This window comes from Manacus candei, unplaced genomic scaffold, assembly GCF_025592945.1.
Source record: "Manacus candei isolate 608988 ecotype Guabito, Panama unplaced genomic scaffold, ASM2559294v1 h1tg000077l, whole genome shotgun sequence".
Taxonomy (NCBI): domain Eukaryota; kingdom Metazoa; phylum Chordata; class Aves; order Passeriformes; family Pipridae; genus Manacus; species Manacus candei.
The window spans coordinates 8768814-8794980 of record NW_026138125.1 but is presented as its reverse complement, the minus strand read 5'-3'; the positions used below and the strand labels follow the sequence as shown (position 1 = coordinate 8794980).

Below are 26167 nucleotides of genomic sequence, written 5' to 3'. Positions count from 1 at the left end.
TGATGGATCACTTCAACCAAATTTGTATGTGGAGCTACTTACATTGCTCACCTTCATGGAACATTGTTCGTCACAAGGACTGAAAAAAAAAATTAAAAATATCCTTCAAGTCATCAATTTATTAGGTTATCAGAACTCATCCTTGTAACCCTAAATGTATTGAGTGCATATGAAATACTGACTGCTTCATTGTACGACATTTTATTCAGCTCTACCAACTAAGAAAGGATTGAACATTTTTTTTATAAACTTCAATTCACTTTCTTCAGAAATGAGAAACATTTTCACACATGCCTGGACCTTCACTTTTCAGATAAATGTCCCAGAGCTCCATTTCAACTAATTGCTGGAATAATACTTCTAAGTGTTGTCACTGAATATTCCAATGCCTAAGGTTACCAGAATGGGCACAGAAACGTGCCATTTCATTTGCACTCCATTTTCTTTCAAATCTTACAGATGATAGGCCATCTCATGTAATTCTAGCAAAGTTAACTGTTAAAAATCACATGAGTTCATTTCAGCTGTTAAGGCACATCCTTTCCTCTGCACAAATTAGCTTTTCATAATGTAACGATAAACTACACTCATGGCATTTCAACATATTGCAGTTGTTGCAGATACATAGTTACTGTGGTAATTAAAAAACTAACATAAATTTGTAAGAAATACAATTCCAATACATGTATGAGAATTTATTGTATCACCATTCATATAAAGCATTTCAATCCAAAATGGTCAGAAACAATCTTAAATATCCGCATAAGAATTTATAAACATTAGTAAAGATATACCACAGACTACAGCTTTCTATGTTTTCAAGTGTAAGTTCTGGTAGATATCCATGTTTCAATAAAATGGACAATACCAGTAGAGATGCATACCTCTTTTGTCTTTATTTATAAAGAAGTGACGACACTAGAAAACACATTGATAACCAGTGCTTTGAACAGTGAAGGTGGGATCTAAAAAAACTCTGATTAAACTGAACAACCTCAGGTCTTTATCAAGTTGCATATCTGCTAGGAATGCTGAAATGCAAGAGTTTACACCTGCAATATTCCATAATGGAACAGCCACATGATATCAAATATAATCTCCAATTTCCAAACTGGTACATAAAAAAGCCATCACCAAGTATTAAAAGACCACTGCAAGTTCTTATTGCTCTTTGAGTTAAATAATAATCTTCAAATAAACCAAAACCCAAACAATTTCTACAATATCTTGCTTATCCTCCTGTTCATTTATTAACAACGGAAGCAATCAGTTATTATATGATGTGGCAAAAGAGGCATTTAAGAACACCCAAACAAAACCTATTTCAGTACATGGACATCCCCACCCTCCCCTTGAAGCCCACTATAACCACTTAGTGCCAGCAGAGGAGCAAAGCTCGATAAGACAAAACCAGAAATCTGACTACAGTAAGAAGGAAACACAAAGGGAGATAAAGCTTCCTTAAATATTCAAAATCTGATGTCCTCCAAAACAAAGCACATCATCCTCATAATTTAAAATGGGAAATTGCTTTCTATGTATCTAATCCTCACACATGCTGAGTAGTTCTCAAGTCCACTGAGAGTTCCACTGTGCAGCAGTTTATTTTGAATTCAACAACGCCTCAAAAACTACAGGGATATTCAATGCAGTTTTTACTAAGGAGAGGAATAAAACAAATGCATGTTGATGTTGTTCTTGCCAGTTCAGCATTTCTGCAGCAATTCCATTTGTTTCTTGCAGTATGAAAGGTCTACCAGCATCAGTCTTCAGAATCATCTTCAGAAGCTGTTGGAACAACACAGTATAATCAGAAGCCCTGACAAAGGTCTTTGAAATTAAAGCACTTCAGGATGAGCAGAGGAAATAAAGGTAATTTTATAATAATAAATGACAGATTGTAATACCCACCCAAACCTGGTGTAACCAATCACATAGATTAATTCTTAAATGCATCTCATGTCTGAAAAATATAGCATTTTCAAATCAAAACTCAACAGTACAAAAGGCAGTGTCCTCCTGCTCTTCTTCCTCAAAGTAAAAGGAAGAAAACCTAATTAAGCCAGAGATTCAACTTTTATGCAGTGTTTACAGTGGCTAATTCCAACAGTAGTCAGAGGAGGATATATTCAATCCATGACAGCAGCACCCAAAACCAGGGAAAGAAATGACTCACAAAGTTAACAATTTGGATACTAAAATATCTTGAAAGATTCAGTCATCTGAACAAAGACTCTGAAATTTTTGAATATATACACATATATATGTTGCTTAATGCAACTTGGGCCTACTCGGAAGCAGCTTTTCTCTCCAGCCCTGTTCTTTCACCATATGCAAGATGAACATGAAGCCCACATGTGCATAGGATTTTGTTGTTGCAAAGTGAATTAAAGAGACAAATACATACTTGTCGACTACGAAAGAAAAGTCAGTACACACATCTACATCAGGTTTGCAAAGCATTAGCTTGTCTGTAACAGGAATTTAGTAGGTCCTCTTAAGCAAAGTCTGCAGGCAAGAAAGTATTTACACTGAAGTAATTTGTTCCACCCCTGAATACCAAAAGAAGAAAAGCCTGACTCCTTGCTTCTTCAGTTCTTAGCAGACAAATGTAACTGAAGTGCATCAGTGATAAAACTAAAACTCAGTATTCCTCACCTGCAAGTTAAAGGCTGAATCAAATATAGACTAAATTAAGGTGTAAAATGACACTCATTAAGGTTAATCTTTACTCTAATAAGGATGCACATAACTTAAGAATTAATTCAGAACTCTAGCCCACCTTGCTCTGATGCAATAATCATCTTGAACTAAAACTCACACACACACACACACACACACATTCCTCATTCCTTACAGTACTTCAAATGCATCCTATGCAGTGAAAATTCATATACAAACTTTGAATGTCAACAGACATTCACGCGCATGCTAGGGAAAAAAAAGGTAGATCAACTACCCTTCTACTGCCTATTCATCATGCCTAGAAATAGATCCAGGATATGTTTACCAGAAGTCAACATAAAGTTTTGAATTTTTGATTTTTTTTTCAAATGTTGTCACCTTTTCTCTAACACAGAGCCTGACAGCATTAGGAAGAATCACTTTGTGGGTCTGTATAGAGCACAGAATTTTATGAAAAACTGGCAACCTTTAAATCTCGTTCATGAGGTGTGGTAGGTCTGATCAAGGAATCCAAACAACCAAAAAGTGCATGTGAATGGAAAAAAGAAAAGGGAGAAGGCAAAAAAAAGAAGGGGAAGAGGAAAAAACGGCAAAAGAAGTATGTAACTTAAATGCAGTGAAATTCGACTCTAAATATTTCTTTCCTACTAAGACTCCTGTAAAAGGCAACAACCTAAAGGTCCACCACTAATCCCATAATTAGGTACTACTAGAATTACAATAACCAACTGTAACTAGTAAGGAATTTTGTAATCACTAGCAGATAACACTTCTGTAGTCTAAACAATTCTATGCTATTGGGAAATTAATCATGGAGAATTAAAGCTGGTTCCCCCTCGGAATAGTTCTACTGATGATGGAAAAAGCACTGCTGGGTCAAGTAAAGTTTTCAGTAATTATGTTCATATCATGAATCTTGGCAAGCAGGATTGTACTCATTTAGCTTTGAGTTGATCTAATGGGAGGGGAGGGGAAGAGGGGAAGCACCTACTTTCAATATCTTCCATATGTGCCTGAAGAGTTCTTGCAAGGTTAATAAACTAGAAACAAGGCAGAGAGAAAGTAGTTTAAAAGTTGCAAAGGTATCTGCAGAAATTTGCAACAAGTTAGCAAAGTTTTCTTCACTTTTTACATCCCAAAGCTTCATGCCATATATTGGTTACCCTAACCCATTTGCCCAACTTACAAAAATCAATGCAAAATTTCATATAAATCCCCACACATTAGACTTCAAATTGCTACTGCACAGTAATTTCAGCTTCCACTCTATGTCAAATGTTTCTGGTAGCAGCTAGTGGCATCATCTTCATGTTCTACAGTCTGTAAAACACATCAGCTTTGAAAGCAGCAAATATAAACAAGTGCCAGTTTAATGAATACCATTCCTAAAAACTGTAATGCAGAAAAACATAGTCATGGTAAGGACTTGCATTAGTTGGATCCATTTTATTTAATTCAGTATTATTATGACAAAACAGAGTCCTTCGACTGAATGAGATTAATGAAAAATGCATGAATACGGTTAAAGTTTTTGTTTACACTTAGAATTTTAAGACCAGGATTACTATTAGGCAATGATGGTAGTTTAATGTTGGAAGCATATGGTATCAAAAACCCAACCCCCAAATCCCTAGGAATAACATGTCTCAGCCAAGTGGTTTAATTTAATCACTGGCAATCTACATCACTGTTTCAAAGTCCAGATGTTGAGACAGAGCAGATAAAATGAGTCTTCATTGCTTACTTGTATGCTCAGTATCAAATGGCAGCATCAGTGCTCTCACTGGGTTAAAATGCAGTGTCACACACTGAAGTATGTAATGTCTCCTCTGACGAAAATCCAGTAAAAACAACTTCTGTAATACACTCAAGCTGTACTGTACTGGATGCTGGCTAGTATTAGATTATGTGTCTTTTATATATCTCTACACTCGCACCAGGGAAACTGCACATTTCATTTGTGGACGGTGGAATACAAGTTCTACATTAGAAGTGCATAGAAAAGAGGACCACTGTTCTAAGACCTTAAAAGATTAGAGTACAGTCCCGCCTCTTCCCCAAAGGCCTAATGCCTGCTGGCAGTCAACCATTCCAATACCCATTGGATAAGCCTAATATTGTCACTTCTCTGTATCCAAGTAAAAAAAACCCAAAATTATCAGCTTTTCAAGGAGCTCAGTTGACTAAGAGCACTGATTCATTATCAAGTATCAAATAAACATGTAGAATACTGGATTTCTGAGTGAGTCACTATGCAGAAAGAACTCTGTATGCTGATCTCTTACTTGTAAAATGTGCACTTACCAGGTTTCTATGCCAAGCCATTTAAGTGACAAGAGTACAGTCAAACACAATTAAAAGGAGTCTGGACTAATGCCAAAAAAGTCCTACTATAGCTATGGTCTGTTTCACAACGTTCATAGTCAAGCACAGATTTAGGCGTAGTCCATAAGACAACCACTGCAAGTTCTAGACCTCTGCAATGTAGACTGGCATAATGAGAAAAATTAAATCAGGTAGTCCAACATTCTTAACTGCATATTTTGTACAGGGAGAGGTTAACCTTCCAGTTTTGCGTAAGTTCCCAACGATCACGACAAGGTACATGCAAACCAACGAATGACCAACAACCTTGACAAAAAGCGTTCTGCAACACAGTAACTGCAATAATGCAGTACCTCGAGTTTCAAAGTAAACACGGTGTGAGTGCACTGACAAGCCCAGCCCATTTTAGACCTAAAAGTTTTTTAAAAAGCATATTTCTTGGGTATCTAGCTCCTATGTCACTCAAGGTAACAATCCCTGCCAGAAAATCAGTGCATACTTACTCTGACACGTGTGCTGGCCTCATTGGCAGTTCCTAACATATCAGAAAAGCGCTGCTCGCATAAGTGTAACAACACTACAAGGTAGAGACCAGAGCTGATAAATTCATAGTCTGCCTTAAAGGAGATCAAAGAAACATTCAGAATGTCAGTAATACGTCTGCATATATGATTCAAAAAGTAGAATAAGAATGAGATTTTACTGGAATCATTATATATTTATCTCTACTTGTTCCAAGAGAATTAGGGAAATTAAATACAAAAAAATTTTAATTACTGAAAAGCTGCTTATACTTCTGGTTCTTCCCACCCACCCCAGATTTAACATGTTACCCTTGAAGATAAATAGAGTTCTACAAATTAAATCTCAGCCAGCATGATTAGTTTAGAGGAGAGAATCAGAGTATTATATCACTCAGAAAAATAAAACTAATGAACATTTCTGGCTTCTTCTCCGTGATCCCAATGCTTTACAGAAAGCCAAAATAAAGGAACATATATATTTTAAGAATGCTATGATGTTAAATATTTTGAGAAATTCCTTTCCCCAAGATTAAGAAAATCTTTAAAAATGCTAGCACTGAACAGATAATTTAGTCAACTCTTTAGGAAAAAATTTCAAAGCTCTTATTTCTATTAAAGTATAGTGACAGTAACCAATAATCAGTAGTATTAAACCATAAGATGATGGCACCCTCAAGAAAGCCAAGAAAATTTCAGTCTGTCCCAAGTGATAGAGTACTAGGGTAAGAACTTACTCTAAATAATGGCCTTTGATTATTTTTAATTTAGGAAACAACTTGAAGGAGCAGTCAGAAGCTGTTAGAAAATAGGTTAGTTTCTATCACTTTAGTGAAACAAAAAAAGTTTGTAATGGTACATTTGAAACAACTGCTAAGTGTGTTTAGCTAAAAGCAGCTAAAAGCAAAGACAGCTCATGACAATGTGAAATTCAATCTAATTGTAATAGAATTCACACTGCACCTATGTGACAGAGACAAGGGCCTGCAAAGCTAGATGGCAGATCTGCAACTAAGAAAAAAGATACATTACACTTACTGAAAGCTCAGCTATAGGAAGCACAGCAGGAAGATAGAATTGGTCTGAATATTGAGGAGAAAAATCTGTTCCATGTTGACATTACTTTCTATGCATAACAGTCCTTCTGAAATAGAGATGCATTTGCCTTCTCTAAAGAAGGCTGCCCTCTCAGCACTAAACCAACACTTACCAAATTAAGTAAAATATACTTACTTGTTCATTTGCATGTGCCCTATAAAGTTCATGAATGTCAAAGTCTTCCAGATTCAGATGCAACTTCTCTTTGCACAATTCACAAGTTGTCACTGCTTCCAAAGAAGAACCTGGTGAGGAGGGAAACTCAGTGTCAAGTTTCAACAACCCATGACACAATCGTATAAACATTGCAAACTCTAAGTATAATTTTTTGCTTTATTTTGCAGAGCAAGGTTAGAAGAAAAGAAAGCCTCTAATATGAATGTAGTGACATCTGCTACTGTCAGATTTTAAATGCTGTGGAATGTTTGTTCTCTATACAACTGCACCTATTTTGCCTCACATTCATTCTGGATGTGACAAGCCTCTTACTGCAAGTCTGGCATAAAATCACTTCTTGGGCTTTTTGAATTCTACTGTGTAATCCAAATGCACACAAAAGTAAGAATGAATATACCAAAACAGCTCAAAGTCATTGTCAGAGTAACATTTTGTCTTAAGTACCAGTTTTAAAACAAGCTGCTCCATAAGCAATAAGACGAACAGTTGATGGGGGATTTATGTCTTTACACAGAGTTAAATTCAAATTAATTTCTTCTATAGGCTGAGGCTTCTAATACAGCCCTACTCTGATGCGTGTCCTCTGATATTGAGTAAAAAAGCAAACAGATGCTAGCACCTTCCTTTGGTAAAAAGTATTCCATGCTTTTTGTGTCTTCTACCAAGCCACCTATTTTTAAGTCTTAAGAATACTGCAGATAACTTAGTTATAAACTGGTTAATCAATTTATTACAAAAATTTTTACCCAGTGTGCAATGTCTGAAGTGCTTCATAAAAAATTATATACACACTTCGAAGCAGTTTTTGAACAAGCAGTTTTAAAGTGCCTTGAACAAGAGCTAGTATGTTTAAAAAAAATAAAGTACTTAAGTCTAGTTACAATTGAAAAACATTTCTGGATTTTCAAATTCTTATTGCTCTGCTACAGTCAGCTTGGCTATGTAAGTCTTGCAAAAAAGCACAACCATACTCATAAGGAAGGGTGGGGAGCAAACTCCACCCCAAGCTGTACAACCAAAGTGACAGAGTAGTTCTAAAGCTACACTTCTACAATGTTATATTTTGTCTAATACCTTAGTAGACAACCCTAATAATTCTCTGAACAACAAATACAGTTCTTGGAACTACTCACATGAGAAGCTGCACAGACACACAGTAAGTCTGGAAGTGCCACACTGTTGTTTGTCCCCACTGCTCATTTTCAACTACATACCTCAGTAATCCCTCTGATAGGCCTCCCTATACAACCAGAAGTCTACCTTGGTCTAGTCTGCTTTACCTGAATTAATCTTGGACTGCAGCCATTTTTTCATGCACTCCTGGTGAACATATTGCAGACTTCCAGTGCATTTGCATGGCTCTATTAAAAGGTTGTCAGAACTTGCAGAGGACATTTGACAGATTCTGCATAAGTCACCCTCTTCATCTTCAGAATCTTCTAAAAGCAGGCTGAATAGGAAGAAATACCAATAAACGCTGTAACACATTTCATGAAAGATTTTTATAATGAAAATTCTATTTATCGAACTGTTCTCAAACCTAAGAGAATTAAAACGAGCTTCTGTGAAGACAGAAGTGAGAATACAGGTGACAGGGGACTGAGTTGCCGCCTGCTCTGAAGAAAAGTTTTCTTTTAAAATCACAAGTGCAGAAAGCCCTCTCACCTTAAGACAGGTACATTTTACTATCTCAAAAAAAAGTTACTAATTTACCTCTCTTTAATTTTCTGGAGTCTTTCTGGATCTCTTGAAGGCGGTACTTTAGACTTGTCACTTTCTTGTCCATCAGACTGATTCCAGCCAGAGGGTATAATATCTACAGTTATCATAAGATTGTCAGATAGACTGCTTCCTAATGTTGGAGGCACTGCAAAGCGAAAGAGAGAACCGGGCAGAATTCCAGAACTTCTTCTACTGTGGGCTGAATCTGGTGGGGAGGCAGTAGCTCTAGAAATACCAGACACCGCAGGTGTTGGTGGTCTGCTAACAGAAGCCCGAGGAGGGCTACCTGATGCTTCAAGAGAGGTCTCCTCACCTGACTCTCTCCTTCTAAAGACATGCTGTGATCTAGCAGTTGTATCAGAGGTAGAGATCCTTGCGGATTCATCTCTTCCTTCTCTTCTTCTTCTGGAAAAGAGAGGTGTACATCTGTTCCTCAAAGAGGATGACAACCAGGATCCCGTGCTCCTACTTTCAGAGTCTGGTCTGTAGCTTTCCCCATCTGAATCAGAGTTGCGATTCTGTGAAACTGCTGATAAACCCCATCTTCGTCCAAGAAAACTAAACCCCTGAGAAGCTTCAGATGACTGAAGTCCTGGAACTTCTGGAGTTGCAGCTCCATTACTACTTGACAGAGTAGAAGCCTGAACTCTTGGGACCACCGTTGACTCTTCAGAGCCTAATGATCTTGTATGCAATGGGTCTTGGCTCGACCTTCGAGAGAAAAATGTAGATGACATACTAGATGCTAAACGGGACAGCAGCTGCCTGGTTGTGCGCCTCCCTTCACTGTCAGCTGCAGGCTCATTCAGTGACCTCTGGGAAGATAAAACCCTTTCAGAACCACTTGAGGAAGGGGTTTCATCTCTAATGGCAGTAAGCGAAAATGCTGGCTGCACACTCCTGTGGGGAAATTCCAATTCATTTCTCCTTTGTCTCGAAGAATAGCTGGATCTCGAAGAGCTCATACTAGAGTCTCTGTTGAAAAAAGATGGCTGATGATCAGAAGGCAACTGGCGGTTCACGGACGCATTCAGCCTCAAAGTGCTTAAGGAGTTCTCTTTTGGTCTTGCTCCCTCTGCATATGAAGAGGTAGGCCTGTCTTGAAGATCTGTTGTAGAAAAGCAGAGGAAAACACTATGACAAGATGCATTCTAACACATCAGGAAACATTCACAGTCAGGCTCAAAAAGGCTCCAAGCAACCCAAAACATTCTACGATTCTTACAAGTGTATTTTCTGTAAATACTGTCTAAGTACCTCAACACACTGAGAAGAATTCCACTGTAGCTGAACTGTAATTAACACTACATGAATCATTTGAGGTGGCTAAAATCAGCTAGTTTCCCTCCTCAAATGGCTAGATTTGGGGGCTGGGGGTGGGAAAAGGGGGGGAGGAGGAACAAGCATAGGTAGATGAAGGTAGGAAACAGAAGCTCTCTATGATTCCAGAATTGAAACCTTTCATGTTTGTAGTTTTGGTAACTTTTTTCTATGGGTTCTGCATTGCAATCACCATTTATTGCTGAACCTGAGGTTTATGCATCTGGCAGATTCTAACTAAAGAAACATCTGCACAGACGCCAAGCATCCACCATACGGTTTTGATTACACAGTAGGGAACACAGTCACGAGTTATCTTTATAGCACTTAATATCAGCACTACTGCTAGAAATGCAGCATGGACAGTACAAAGCAAAGTTGTTCACTTATCCACTTCTCCCATTAGGCTCTACCAGGTAATCTGAACTGTCCACTTTAATAAAGAAGTGTAGAGCATGATGGCATTAAAATATACTCCTCTGCTGAGGCAAGACTGCAGGCTGAAATCTGGAACCAGTTTTTAGCCTTTCTGCTTATCTTCTACAATTATAAAAATGACATTTTAAAAAATTTCTGCATTAAAAAATATCACTGAATACATCTGCAAAAGGTGGCAGATCGAGACTGATGATGAGTTTCCCCAGAAAAAACTCTAGAAGGCCACAACACGCTGAACAGAAAGTGAAAATTACAGCACAGAAGTCCTTACTAGTCCCAGCATTTGCCATGAGACAAACCTCTTGCCTCATGTGAAGTATTTGTTCATTCCTTTCTATTTTCAGTGGTCTAGTGGTTTTCCCTAATACCCATTTGAGAACCCAAATGAAAAGAGATAAGATACCATGGACACCTTTAAGAAAAAAGTTTCCTGGGTCAAATTAACATTATTTCTTTTCCCATACCTAAATACAAAGTGATCTTAACACAAAGTAGAAAAGAGTCCTACTAACTAATCACACAGTTACAGTGGTGAGTACCCATACCACTTTCATATGACTGAATGCATCTACAAGGTAGACCACTCATACATCCTTTGGTGGTTTGGCCAATGCATGCCAAGTAGCCAACTAACCTTATTTAAAAGGATACCTTAAAATTAAAAAGATATTTTGAGTTTGTGTTTTGAGTAAAATATTAACATGCCCAGAGAAGTTGTGGATGTGCCATCCCTGGAAGCATTCATGGCCAGGTTGGATGTGGCTTTGAGCAAACTGGTATAGTGAGAGGTATCCCTAACCATGGTAGGGGGTTGGAACAAGATGAGCTTAAAGATCCCTTCCAAACCAAATCATTCTGTGATTCTACGAACATGTTCAGAAACTAAAAGGCATACAAACTGTAGGTTTACAAGCTTTCAGTTGCACAATACATACATGTTGAAGGTGAAAAGTCACTGTTTCTGTAGGTTGGATCCACCACATTGTTAACAGACAGATCTGTTCGTCTTTCTAACTCTCTTCGCATCACTGATGAAGATCTAGGAATCCTACTGCATCTCCATGAGGAATCTAGAAAGAATAAGTAAATAAATCCCCTGTTTTGGTAATCATCCATTAAAGCTGGCACATGCACATGCATTTTTGTTATTCCATATCAACAGTGAGTTTAACATTATCATTAAACTGATTAAGTGGCCAGTGGCAAATATAAAGCCCAGAATAAGCAGCACCCTGCTGATCCTGGCACACACTTAATCTTGCAGTGAGTTAGTTCTGAAAGTTAAACCAAACGAAAAGTAATAATAGTTTTGTGAAGAGTCAAACCTGTTAACACTCATACAGGACAGCGGAGGAAGAGAAGTAGCATCTTGTTTCCTAATGGTAGCTAGTTCTTACACACGTTTCACAATACAGCAAAAACAGCAGCTTGAGACTTAGTAAATGCTGCCCTTTTACTTGATGCTACCTAAATGCTTCTAAAATTCATTTTCCACAAAGACAGCTGAAGCTTAAATGTAGTTTAGACACAACTTTAGGAACAATTACTAACACTGTACTTATTACAGAGTAAAACAATTCAGTGTCAAAAGGGATCTTATTTTCTACAAACAGTTCCAACAACGACATAGGGAACTGTACACACTTCAGCTGTGAACAAAATTCTTGTTCCAAAAGAGTGTTCTTCAATGGTTCTGAAAAATTCACCTTGATTTTGTTCATTGCTAACTTAGAAATCTAATTTAAGCATTCATTGGTCAGCAGTGTAATGACCGACCAATCTAGAAATGGAAAGACAAACAGTCCTACTCCACTGTGAGATACATTAACAGTTGTCATCTTATTAACAGAGCAAGAAAGCAGCATTAATACTGGGTTTTAAGCAAGAACTTATTTTTATTTGGATGGCTGTGAGGTTCCATACCATAAGGAGATATAAAAATAACATTAATCCATGCTCATAAGGGTAATCTGAATGAAACTAATGGTCTGTTTCAAAATGTTCTAGAAATACTTTTAGTGTAAGTTTTTGACCATTACTTTATGAGCTTTAGACTTTTGCTGGCATATTGATTAAATCCTGTCTATCCAAGTTTCACCAACTTACTTTAAGATAGCTTTAATGAAAATCTCGGGTTTTCATGTAAGAGCTCTTAGAAAATTTCTTTTTGTGTGGCCTATAGAATGAATTTAGGCCCTGCTAAAAAAAGAACTTTCTTCCCTGACCCCTACCCACAGTGCTCTAACCAGCCATGGCACTGTGCTTGAACATATTGCTAAATATGGTAAAGATTTCTTTTCTGCACTCCCTGGCACACACTGATGTACCAAGACAATTAGACTCATGAAATAAGAGCAGCTGCACTCATTCTTTCCTTGAAATATTAACCAATTAAGACATACGTGAGCCACGAGGTTCAGCTTTACTGCAAATGGAATGGGTACAGGTAATAATTCCGAAATTACATGAGTACAGCTGGGTTTTCAAAAGACCACGTTAAGAGCATTCTTGGTACTTGGGATACTGCTGTCATTATGAACATACTCTTCTGATAGGTGTAAGGTTTTATTATTTAAGAATAATAAAGGTATGCTATTTCAAAGCAAATCTTTTAAAACTTGATAAAACCTGATCTCACTACTCAGACAATTGTGATGTAACTCAGTTCAAGTAATCAACCTCTCACCTGAAAAGGCAGACAAGCCATTACTTCTCACAGAAGAGGTAGATGTATAAGATAGCTTAGGTCTCTTTGAATCACTGTCTTGCTGCTGTCTTGAATATGCTCCCTGAGTTCTCTCAGACTCACCGTAACACCCAGATGTAAAATGAGAGGAAGAAGATGTTGACTGAAATAACATTAAAAAAATAAATTACACAGTATTTCAGATGGGCTTACACTGAACAAAAGTGTATGTAATGTAAAACTCACAAAAATAGTATAGAGTAAGTCTTAGATACAAAAACCTTTTCTTTAAAAATAACCCAGGAGTTGTGCTTGCACTCTTGATTAGTATTTCCATGTTTGCTGAATACAGTCCTACCAACAAAAGCCAGTTCCTATGACATTCAGTATCATTTTTCCTTTATAGATTGATGTGACTTACAGGGGAAAAAAATCATAGGATCTTAGAGGCCAGGAATATCAACACAATCAAATATAGCTTTACAGATCTCCAAGGGAACATAATCTTGCTGTCCAGACATAGCCAAAATCGATCAGCAACATTATTTTATTTAACAGTTTAACCATTCCAACTTCTTTTTTACCAACGTAAAATACAATTAGTTAAGGAGTGAGCTTCAAGTGAACTGTTTGAAACAGGTATATTTTGATTACAATAAGCCCAAGTGTTACTGAAGCAGTTCAGAGTAAAGAACAGGTACAAAACAATTTTTGCAGTGTACAGCACTGAAATAAAACAGTTTTCAGAAACTAGTATCCCAGTACTTAGAAAAAAAATTGGGATAGCCTATAAAGCTGTTTGTCTAGTTACTTGCAGCCAAGGCATTCATTTTCTATTTGAAATGTTTGGGGTTTATTTTTTCATATATAAAAAAAAAAAAAAAAGGTGAGATCAATCATAAAGCTCAATTGAGCTGTTTGTCTTCCCCAAAAACTTATCTACAACCAAGATCCTTTAAGGATCAACCAAACTGGAGTATATGTTATAGCTGCGGGGTGTTATTTTATTATGGTTTTTACTAAGTTTAAGCCACAACTCTTTCAAAATAAAAAGTATCTAGATATTTCTCTCATCCCATCATACAAGACAGACAGGGAGACACAGAAACTAACAACAAAAACCAAATACAAGGGTAGGTTATTTTCCCTCATGAATCCTCTACTTAACGTATCATTTATTTTTTAATTGTTTACTACTTGAGAAGTGGAAGTTTCTGAATGCCTTCTGCCATGTTCACTCCTTAAATTTAATTTTAAGAGAAAAATTAACCTTACTGGGGAAAAAAAAGATTTTCATCTTGAAAACTCTATAGCGCCAATTAAACTAGGTATGTAGACCACTTACAACCAGATTCCATTTGCATTTAAGTACACTGACCAGGGCTTCCCCTGAAGGCCAGCACGTGCACACTAGTTCCTCCCTCCCCCTCCCCATTATCTCAGTGTCTTTACCTACAAGTCACTAAGAAAACAAATATCTCTTTAAAGATGTGAGCACTCTTATGTATCCAGAAAACGAGCAGAATTTTTACTTGTTCACTACCATCCCATCAAAGCTGCTCACAGTCTTCTGCTTTTCCCACCTTAATATTGCTACAGCAATTTGAAGTGTTTTACTGTCACTCTACAATGTATAAGCATGGCACAAACTAACTGCTTTATTTTTGGAGTTACGAAGGCACATTCTAGAAACCAGTTATGACAAGCTGTTAAGGCCTGAGCCTTGAATCTCATGTAAACAACTAAGCCTCCATTTTCTTTCACAGTATAATGCAAGCAGCACATCAGTAAGCACAAGCAGATTATAAACTACACCTCCACAATTAAGTTTCCTAAAGCAGGTCTTCACCTGCTTCACTCACAGAACTGGTACCATCCAAAACCCACATCCCCTAGAAATACCTGATGGAACAAGCTGAGTATAAATAATATTAATGTTGCCATCCACAGGACTGTAACATATCAGGTTCTAATCACCCCCTCCTTTTTTCTTTTTAAATGGACATTTGCAGAGCCACTTGCTTCAAATTTATTTATTAACTCTTACTAAAACTAATATGCATTACTATTTTTATCCTCTGAATAATTTCTTAACACTGCTATCTTCTAGCTTTTGCTCCATCTTGGCTTAGTAATATTGTACTTACCCAGAAACATTACAATGAGCCTCTGCTAGCTGCTTGTCAGATTGGGAAGACTAAAGTAAAACCCTGGGTTTAAATATTTTTTTCAGGTATTACACATTAACAGTTCTCACCAATCTGTTCCTGCTTCCCAAAAATCTTCCAGAACGTGGATGATCGAGTGTCCCTGAGTAGCGGGTTGGAGAGGACATTGAAAGCTTCCAAGGAGTCTCGCAGGTATCTCTTTCTCCAATTCCCCAGTCTCTACTGGAACTATTCAATACACTGGGTTCCTGAAGAACAACATACTTATTGTATGCATCTTGTAACTCACAATCAACTCAGTATCTGCTCTGAATATTGAAAATACAGGGAAGTGGAGGTAGTACCGCATCTGGAAACCTTTAGTAAGAAACCCCAAGGGATAGTCAAAAAATGAAACAGGCTTAAGAGAGAAGCACTGGCAAAAGGAAAGATTTTTTTAGTTAAAGTACTTCATAGCAATGATCAGTTCCTTCATCTGTCCTCTCATTTGGCCAGACAGCAAAAAGTGTAAAGCTTTTGAGGCATTATCCCAACTTAGATACTGCAACAACAGGGCAGAATTAAGGCCCTCACTTTTCAAGTGTTATGCGAAAAACCCCACATGTGTAGAAGTCTCCATGACGACAAACGCACCTGAGCTACCTGTCTTGTCCCGGCCATCGGTTTTAATACAGAAAAGAGTGGTGCAAAGAGGTGGGGAGAAAGAAGAAAAATAATGTTTTGGGGCCTACTAACAAATAATTATTTTTATATAAGGAGCATGATCTGTCCAAGGAAAATAGATTGTATAGCAAATGTGAACTATGTCACCTTAAAAACGCTCCTGCAAATTACACAGTATCTTCTCCAGTTCTTAAACATTTCCCTTTTACCACTACTTAAGGTTTTTATTTCTCTGCAGTCTATTCTAATAATCCATCATTATGCTATTGGTAGTGAAGGACTGAAAAGTAATCATTATTAATTCCAATTACATTTCATACAAGCGGCAATAATAAATTTCTGGTTTTCATTACAAAATTGAAGCTTTTATGCATCTAAGCTTTTTATAAATCACTAACATTGAAGATCACCATAAAACAGTGAACAGCACTGGGTATAAAACCAGTGGGGCTTCAGAATAAGGTAAATGGGTTACGTAGCCTATTTCAGACACAAATATTGATTCCACAGTTTGAGATGCATAACAGACGAAGACTGTTTGGCAAAACAGTCCTGCAAATAAACAGAGTTTGCTGCATTTCCTGAGAACAAAGTGCTCAAATTATCTGAAGTCTGAGGAAGTCTGCAGGGCAATCACCATAACTGTTCTCTTTTTGTGTGTTTTCTCTTCCAAAATCAGGAGCTCTAATCCTCCCCTTGGCTACTGAGGCAAGTTTCTAATACCTAAAACAGGAACTATTTAACATAAAAGTATGTCTGTCTTTAAGAGAACCTAAGGGACGAGGCTCTAGACTACCAGTTACACTGAATTTCAATTAATAGATGATAACTGAGGAAAGACACTGCAATTTAATTTGCTCCATAGAATAATCATTGAGATTAATAAAATCAATAGAAATAACAGAAATCCAACCATTTTATTAACACTAAGAAGCATTTCTAAGTGATTATTTGTCCATTCTCTTTCTACACGCTATTAATACTACAAACACAGTAGTTGCTGTCACCATTCTTAAAAATCATAGGATTGGGATTTAAAAAGTTGAAGAAATATTCACGGCTCATCGTTCTCACAAGCAAAATTAATCCTCATATTTTCAAGTCTCAGTGGGATTCATCATATTTCCAGATTATTTCACATATGGATAATCAGCGTATGGGCAGAAGACTAAACAACTTGAAGATAAAAGCAAAGCTCTCTTAAAATGTCCTTACTATGAGCCATACCTGCAGACTTAATTGATCTTGAAATACCTGCCTTTCCCTTTTCTTTCCAACTGTTAGATTCTGAAGATGTGAGAATTTCTTAAGTGTCTGGATCACCATGCTAAAGACCCTAATTCAAGAACACCACACTCAGACCAGCACAGCTCTGAAAGCCCAGTCATGGAGCCACATCATATACCATCCTAATGCCAAGCAGCTTTTGGTAGCTGTGGTACCTCTGCACAGGGCTCATTTCTTTAAAGGATGTCCCAAGGCCAACACGGAGAGAAAAAAAAAGCAACATACTGGGAATCAAAAAAGTGGCTTTAAGAGAAAGCAGATTATCAGGTATGATGTCAGGAATCTTCAAACCAATTGCTATATCTGAAACAACAACAACAACAAACCAAAACAAATGAACAACAACAACAAAAAAATCAGTTTGCTTTCTTCCTTCAGTTTACCTTAAGACTAGTTAACATCCCTTGTTAGTACTTAACAATTAAAGCACTACCTAATCTAGTCTATTTTGGTGTCAATCTGGGGTCTAAGTAGCAGAAAAATGTGATGGGGAAAACATCCAGAAAAATTTTATACACTACATTTTACACTATCCTCCCATAAAAAAAAAAACCACCTTAAAATTCATTTCTCACAAAATGTTTACTATGTTGTAACATAAAGCATAGGAATTTTTTTTCTCATACCATTACACTAATTTGATTTTTATATTTTAAATCACCTAGAAACAACTGTATCACATACATCTGATTAGTTTACAATAAACCTCTTTGTTCTGCCAACTCAGAGAAGCAGAGGCTAGTCCCCAGACTGATCTCAGAAATGCATGACATACAAGAATTCACACCTATATGAAAAAAAAAAATGTAAAGAGAACAATAGAAACCTTTCTTATTTTTTTTAGGCCTAGTCAAAACCAAATACTCAAATTTTGACTGCTCTGTCCCAAAAGTTTGAGTTAAGCTACAATCAAATATTCTCTCTACAGAAATTACTCTGTATTTAAAAGCCAAATCCCCAAGTTCCCTTTCATCTTTATACCCAAAGCATTACCGATAGTTATGCGTTTTTTCTTATGAACGACAAATCTTAAATGATTGGTAACTGAAGTAGCTCTTAAATATTTTAAGGTAGGCTTCTGAATGGATTAACAAATGGAAAACACCTGTCCTTTCCATTACTATCTGACTGGACTTAATCTTATTTAGACTATTTGTTTCTTCATGCCCCAGTCTCTGTAATCTTAATTTGCAAGCACTAATATAATTTGTTCCTACCTGCTCTCTAAGTACCAAAGGTTAGTCAAGAGAGGGAGCTTCCCTATGCTTTTATCACTAAGCACTAGTCTTGTGTAACAAGGTCTCAGACTACCTTCTATGAACTCAAAGTGGAAAGAAGGGATACAACATAATCTTCTATACAAATATTTTCCCCTAAATGTTATAAAGATCATTCCTCAGATTAGAAGCACTTTGCTCAACAGGAAATAGTCAAAAGAATACGCAGTGCAGTGAACACGTCGCAGTTTGTGTAATAAACTAAATAATGTAAGGTACATTGTGTTAAAATTTCTTAACAGTAGTAACACATCAAACTTCACAGAACCAGTTCAGCTGAAGACTCATCTTCTGATCAACAGCTTTCAGTATATGTACACTGCATGTGGACGGTGTCCATAAATTCCTACAAAGAGTAAGACTGTTTGATTTGGTTTTGCAGAGCAGCCAGCCCGTGAAAAACACCGGGGAATCCAAAAACCAAAACCAACTGATGATTGCTTGCCCTTACACATTCCCTATAGCCTATATACTAATGAACGTGTGTGTGCGCCAGAGATAACAAAAACGTAACACACGTTAAAAATAATGTTCCATTACTTGTAAAACTGTTTCTGAAAAAGGCATTATGTAACACAATGTTCCAGATAGCTTGTCAGCAGGGACCAAACTCATAACGATTTTTTTAAAAAATATGAACATTTCATCACAGAGTTAAGTTTCTGCAATTTCAAAGATCAAAACGGGCGTACACTTCTGGGCCCAAAACTGAGGTGAGAACTGCTGACAGGAGCAGAAGCGAACTACCAAGGTAATTGAGCTGAACTGCTATCTGTGGCTTCCAAGTGCCCAAAGTAATTTCTAAAGTAGTTTAATCTCTACTTCCCATAATACTCTTCCAAAAGTGAAAGTACCTGCACAGTGTGAGCACTTCTTCTTGAGCATGGCTCCCTGCCCCCAAGAAAGCAGTTTGGTCAGTGTGAAATGCTGCATGTGAACCAACCAAAGGCCTTTCCCTCAGTCCTGTCTATGGCACACAGAGCCCAGTTGCACTAGCACACTGACATGCTAAGTGTTTAGGCTGAGGGGAGCCTAAAGCTCCTCTTCTTACCTTCACAAAACGCAAACACGGGAGGTGCTGCAGAGAGGCACAGCCTCATTAACTCAAAACACAGTCCTGTAATTTCTGCATCATCAACACATCAGGGGTAAAGTCCTATACACATCTAAGTTCAAACAAAACCCTCACCCTCCCCTTCAACAGAAAACTCCATTTAGCCAGGTTTACAATGGCAGTGACTCAGGCCAAAACAGTTCCACAGTATCAGGATGCCCCTTCAGTCATCAAACAGCTGATTTCTAAAGGTGCAGCTACAAACACAAGCAGGTAAAAATAGATCTATAGAACTACCAGTTCACAGATTACTGTCACTGGCCTGGTTATTAATTAAATTCTTGTACTTTAGAATTTTTTTGTCTGAGTTTGGGGGCTTTTCTTGGTTAAAAAAAAAAACCAAGAAAACACTTGAAATTAATTTATACTTTACAAAAAGAAAAAAAAACACATTACCTGGTATCCAGATTCTAATCTCCATGAAGATTCTCTTGCACTATATGCACCAGCTAAACTGTTTCCAGTCAATGTCCTAGATCCTAGGGAAGAGCTGGAAGCCTGAACAGATATCCTGCGAGGAATTCTTGAGGGTTTTGACTCCATTCTTTGTATCCTGTACAAGGACACACTGATTATTTTTTCTCCTATAAGCAGGGACCTCATGCAAAACAGGCATAGTCTTTCTGAGTGTAACATAAATATGACTCACACATACGAATATTAAATACACAGCACTTTGGTCTGACTGTGCATCAGTAAAACGGGGAAACGAGCTCTCACCCTAGCTTTTGTAACCTCTTCTTTACATCTCCTCCCGTTCCATGTTAGAAAACTAGAAATACAGCCCCTTTTGCTATACTTATTTTATTACAATATACTCTTACTATTATAAATATTACATATATATCCCTAATATATATAGATAAAATATATAAATATACTCCCTTAAGAACTCCACAGCATTCATATTAACACAAAATGAGTCAGAAAGAAAGTACTCAGATTTCTTAAATTTATGTATTACATTTTTGTAATTGCAGAAATTATATTCAGACTTATTTTTCAGGGTCAAAATCATGAAACTTCGCCTCCCCGAGAAAAACCATGCCTGCAGTCTCCCTGCCTTTAACTTCTCCAAGGATAACTCCCATGCAAGTTAACATATGCAAAGGAGCACATGCTATCTCACAGGTGCATATATAAATTTAACTCTGACTCGCTGAGTATTTATTTGCTCTTTTGATATTTCTAGGCATTTCAAAAGAAATGCTGGTGCCTTTTTCCCCTGTGAAGTGACCCCATAGTCAACCTTGTCCTTGAAATAGTATCTTGAGTTAGTGTTTCTCTAAAACTCCAGATAGCTACCTAACTGGCCTGCTTATATGCACAGATTTTTCCTCCTCAGGATGGTACAGACAAGAATCAGAACACAAAAGGTAGCTCTTAAATAAAAAATTTAAGAGAACTGCAGTATCCTCAGTGGCACAGTACTGCATAGCATGTGAACTGAGTACACAGTGAAGAGCAGCATGATAACTATCCACTCAAACAGATGACCAAGAATTCCATTGGTATAAGGTGAGTTGCAGAAGTGGTAAAATTCTGGCTTAACCTTCTAAGAATAGGAGTAAGCTTTACTAATTTTTGAAAAAACCCTATCCATCAGCAAAGTACACTTTTTTCCACAGTTCAGCCACTGTCTGCAAAAAGCAGCTGCATCAATCCTGATGTACCTCATGTCTGGCTGCAGTTTCAAGTTGAGTTCACATACTCAGGACTTCTAATCTTTGCTAAAGTCATGCTGCATTACATATTCTACCTGGCAAAAGCCAGTTTGTACAGAACTCCACTGACCAAATAGCTGGGACAGCTGAGGTTAATTTCCGTAAGAGGACTTTTTTAACTACTGTTCTCGTGCATGTTTAGTTGCCAGCTTTACAACAGTCCTCAAAACACAAAGTAGCCTAAATGCTTAATCCTGCAAGTAGGACTTTTAAAATATAAAGCACATCAAGGAACTGTTTATTTTTGTGTACTGGGTTATATTAAGGAGAAGCACATCAGCTTCTAGACCATGCTTCTGACATTAGCAACCCCTTAGTATTCGCCAGAGACATCATCAGTTAAAAAAGATCTGGTCAGGAATCTGAAATTCTCACTTGTCTAACTTTGCATTAGTAACCTGAAATAATTAATTAATTAAATTTCCCAGATCACATTTAAATCCCAAGGTAAATATTAAACAATTTATGCAATTCTCAAGTTGTAAACACAGCTCTATCAATAAGAATGTTCTAAGCAGTGTTTCAAAGTTCAGAAGAAACTGTTAATCATGGAAGTTTAAAAGAAATTAAGGAAAATCTAACAATCTAAGCTATATCATTTCAGGTGGATCCTCAGTGCAATAAAATGCAGCAATCCTAAACTGTAATGTAATTTAAGCTTCAGAGTAATCTGCCTTAATGTGCACTGCAAGTCTAGTACTTGGATGAAGCTGCACTGAGTTTGAAAAAGTAACTATCAAAGTCGCAAACTGTGAAACTAAAATAACGTCACAGTAATACAGATGAGGGTGTATGCTGGACAGGACAGCTGTATGTCTTGATGACATCTGACACTCAAAGCACTGTTTGTCTGTGTTTTACCCTGATATAAAATATAAGGAACAGACACACAGAATAGTAGATCCAATTCTGTACCACTAAGTACTTGACAGAGTGTCAGCATTATCCCCTTTATTATGGATCAATTTACTTCTGAATCACTTTGAATCACTTTGTTTCAGATAGGTGTGGAACCAGACAAATTAAATAATATAGATAAAAGTCAGACACAGACACATATAGAAAACACAAAGGTTCAAGAAGAAGGGATGGAAGCTCTTACTGGTAGAAAATAATGTCTAGATGAACCAGGGGAGGATAAAGAAGTGTAAGAACAGCTTCAAGACTAAATTAGAGATCATCTAATACTGATAAAATTGCCACCCACAGAACAAACAAAACACAGGCATTCAGACTGAAAAGGACAGGGTGGAAGAGTGGACACCAGAACCAACTACCTCCAGAAGCTGAAATGGAGTCCAAAATTAGCAAATTACTTCTTCAGACACACACAGGCACAAGACTAATTTTCTCCTTTCTAAGGTAACCCCTAGAGGACAATGTTATCCATCAGCCTAATCTTGTAAATTAGCACAGGCTGTGATTTTAACCCCAGTAAGTCAGGATGATATTATCTATATAATATTATGTTTCTTCAAAAAAGGAAACTTCCAGAAACTACACACATAAAAAAAGCGTTAAAATAAGATTAAGGCAGTACACTAGAAAATGCAAGATTTTAATTTCAGTTTATGCATACACATTATGGTTAATCTCTTGAATACAACTGTACATTTTTTCTGCAGTACTGACCTCAGCCAGCAAATGAGAAGGATCTGCTATAAAGATCAATTGGAGTAGTGCAAGAAAAGGCAAGAGAAATCCTGCCTTGTTTGATGCAGAAGTGAAAAGACGCTGAATAAAAGGCCTTATGGTCTAGGCAAAGAACTTCTGTTCAAGGAAACTGGACTTTACCTTTGCCTTTCAACAAAGATTCAGTGATATGGAGCATGTCATTCAGATCAATTAAGATTTGATTTTTTTAAAAATCACAACCAAAGAGCTCTTCAATTTCTGGCCATCCATCATAAAATTCACTTGCAATCCAATGAGCAGAAATCATAGAATAGTTTTGGTTGGAAGGGATCTTTAAAGGCCATCTAGTTCAACCCCCCTGCAATAAGCAGGGACATCTTCAACCAGACCAGGTTGCTCAAAGCCCTGTCCAACCTGACCTTGAATATATCCAGAGACAGAGCATCCACTACCTCTCTGGGTAACCTGTGCCAGTGTTTCACCACCCTCATCGTAAAAAATGTCTTCCTCAAATTTAGTTTAAACCATTACTTCTTGTCCTATCACAAAGGCTCTACTAAGTGTCTGTCCCCATCTTTCTTACAGGCCCCATTTAAGTACTGAAAGGGTGCAATAAGGTTTCCCCAGACCCTTCTCTTCTTCAGGCTGAACAGCCCCAACTCTTTCAGCCTTTCCTGTCTTACCCAGCTGGACAGAGCTGCAACTGAAGTCAATGGAGCCATGACATGAATTTACTAGCCAGATAAAACTAGATCTAGGCATCTCAACTCTGGTGATCAACACCAGTAAGGGGTCTCTTGGCAGGGGGTGTTCAGAGTTCTCTGAAAAGCATTTTAAGCACTGTACCTTGAAAGCCTGAGAAGCAACCCTCTTCACAGTTCGGCTGAATACACCCAAAACACATACAAGGCTTATGCAATGGGGTTGGTCACAAATAAGGTGAACATGCTAAGCTATCAGAGAACACAGGACAGAACCAGACAATGGTCTCACAATAAAAATCAACCACATTATTAAAGCCACACTAGTACTTGTCTGCAAGGGGAATATTGTGCTTGTATACAGTATTTCAGAATGAGAATGGTTCCCTTTTACAGGATCAGTGTCTTAAGGATTTTCCTGAATGAGTACAAAGGCACTCAAACTAAAACCTCAAGCATTTTGTTTACACATGCAGGAATTCAACAAACCCCAAGTGGTAATTAACATGCTGTAATGAGTTCTATAATGACAATGTACTCACCTCCATTTACACAGAAGGTAGTGAGACCAAAAAACTTAATCTACTTCTCTGAGGAATTACTAATAATATAAGAATAGAAATTGTGCTGCAGTCTGAACTGATGAAAAAGCCTGCCGCTGCCAAACAGAAAAAGAACATCTTACTCAAATATCACACCTGTCGTGTCCTTCATTGAGAAACCTCAACACACTATCCTGGCAAAACACACCTCTGGCTTCTCTATTATTTTGACTGTACTCACTCTGGTAACCAACAACAGAGAAATGAGAAAAGATATAGCAGGATGAGAAGCACTCTTCTCACCAAAGCAACATATTTCATCAGCTTATGCTATCTTACACTACTTAGCAATCAAAACCTCATAAAAAAATCTGGAAACTCTAGTGGCTCCTAGAATAACATGTGATGTCTCTCAAGACTCAGTCAGAAACCAAGTTCTGAAATAAAACTTTAAAGTCATACCTGTGAAACAGATGACCAACTTGTAACAGGAGGTGGAGCTGAACAGCCTATTTTGAGTGCACAGCTCAAATGTCCTGCCCTTCTTGATGTCATCCCTTTAACGACATTATAAAACATCAACTAGACCTAACATAGCCATGGATAGAGATAACAAAGACAGAAAAGATTCAAGAACTCTTTGCGGGAAAGCAACGCAATTTCAAAAGATAAAAATAACAGACAGCAAATATTTCTCTTCTACTTAGACCTTCTCTACTGATATATGAGGAGCGGTTTTAGGCAGTCTTGTCTAGCAGTAAGGAAAATATTTACCAGCTTCCACGATTTCTACTAACTTTTCTAGCTTTAAGCTTTTAAGCATTCCTGTACCCTCTACCAGAGGAAAGCATGAGCTTCACTACCAGCTCCTAAATCCAAGTCTTCTAGCTTGGAACTATGAAGTGACACTTCTACCTAAGACTCAAACTGTCACATCTACATGTTTTTGTGTGGTTTAACATAAAACTATTCATAAGACCTTCTCCCAAGCTACTTGTGCTCACGTGTCTTCCTCAGTGTTTACTCACAATCACGTTTTTATGACAAACAAGATGGAGTTCGCGTCTTTGAGGCTGTGCAATTCTTCATTCGAAGTATTTTCTCAACCTTCGATGCAGAAAGGTTGACAAATAACTCAGCAGCCCCTCAGGAGTCCCGCGAGCAGCAAGAATACTTACGAATGCCGGCGGCTCCCGGGCCGCAGCGGCCGGTGCTGTGGCGCGGGGCTGCTCCCGCAGAGCCCCCAGGCCCCGCACCGTCCCCGCCACGCGCGGGGAGCGGCCCGGCCCGCACGGCAGGGGCTGCTCGGGGGGCACCGGGTGTGTTCCACACGGCCTCGCTCCGAAAGCGGCCGCGGAGCCAAGCGGCCGTGGGGGCGAGAGCGGATGGAAGGGCGGCGAGGCCGGGCCCCGCACGGCACAAAATGGTTCCCCTGGCCTTGGCGCGTGGCCGCCGGGCCGTGCCAGGCCCCGCAGCAGGTGTGGGCCGGGCCGGGCCGGGCCGGGCCGCAGCGGGCGCCGCGGACGGTCCGTACTCACCTGCCGGGGCGGGCTCGGAGCCGCGGCGGCTCCGCGCGCGCCGCGCCGGACCCGCAGTACAATGGCGGCCGCGACACCACCGCTGCCAGACACGGCCGCGCCCCGCCCGCCCGACTCTCGCGAGAGCTGCGGGGGCGCGGCAGGACCCGCGGGGGGCGAGGCAGGGGCGGTGCCGGGAGCGCGCACAGGGGCGGGGCGGGGGCGGGGCCGGGAGCGCTCACAGAGCCGAGAACGGGACATAGGGCCGGGAATGCGACACAGGGGTGGAACGGGACACGAGGTGGGAAAGGGGCACGGTACGGGGCCGAGGGGCGGGCATAGGGGCGGGGGCGGGGATGGGAACGGGGCGCGGGGCGGGGCCGGAGCACAGGGGCGGGGCAGAGGGGCGGGGCCGAGGCGCGGGCCGGGGGCGGGGCACAGAGGCGGGGGCGGGCCTAGGGGCAGGGCTGGGGCCCCGAACGGAGCCGCTCCCGGTCGGAGCCGCGGTTCCCGCAGAGCGGAGCCGGTCTGGAAACCCTCTCGTGTTAAGGACAGGGCTCCTTCATC

The 26167-nt window shown here is 38.9% G+C and overlaps 1 protein-coding gene across 10 annotated transcripts; it reads right to left on the bottom strand.

The window, feature by feature from the left end:
- Positions 1 to 680: 680 nt before the first annotated feature.
- On the bottom strand, positions 681 to 25876 carry MARCHF7 (membrane associated ring-CH-type finger 7). 10 transcript variants are annotated; one of them, XM_051810426.1, is made up of 11 exons: positions 25622 to 25689; positions 24546 to 24640; positions 19878 to 20034; positions 15230 to 15388; positions 12973 to 13135; positions 11222 to 11356; positions 8520 to 9636; positions 8087 to 8256; positions 6765 to 6874; positions 5514 to 5627; positions 681 to 1788 (listed from the first exon to the last, which is right to left on the bottom strand). In XM_051810426.1, the coding sequence occupies exons 3-11, from the start codon at positions 20022 to 20024 to the stop codon at positions 1603 to 1605; spliced, it is 2301 nt and encodes a 766-aa protein (XP_051666386.1). In that variant the 5' UTR covers positions 20025 to 20034; positions 24546 to 24640; positions 25622 to 25689; the 3' UTR covers positions 681 to 1602. The 10 variants fall into 10 exon arrangements, with proteins under 10 accessions (XP_051666386.1, XP_051666389.1, XP_051666380.1 ...); XM_051810429.1 differs by lacking the exon at positions 25622 to 25689 and adding an exon at positions 3677 to 3725 and having other exon boundaries at positions 24546 to 24637; XM_051810420.1 differs by lacking the exons at positions 19878 to 20034; positions 24546 to 24640 and adding an exon at positions 3677 to 3725 and having other exon boundaries at positions 25622 to 25876.
- Positions 25877 to 26167: the final 291 nt, after the last annotated feature.

Bases quoted from the DNA above. Each gene is read 5' to 3' on its own strand.
- MARCHF7 (XM_051810419.1), bottom strand. From the start codon at position 25,861: ATGTCCCGTTCTCGGCTCTGTGAGCGCTCCCGGCCCCGCCCCCGCCCC. The intron at 15,389-25,621 runs GTGAGTACGGAC...GTTGTTCTTCAG, and splicing joins CTCCGAGCCCGCCCCGGCAG to GAACCCAGTGTATTGAATAG. The intron at 5,628-6,764 runs GTAAGTATATTT...ATCTCCTTTAAG, and splicing joins GGGCACATGCAAATGAACAA to GCAGACTATGAATTTATCAG.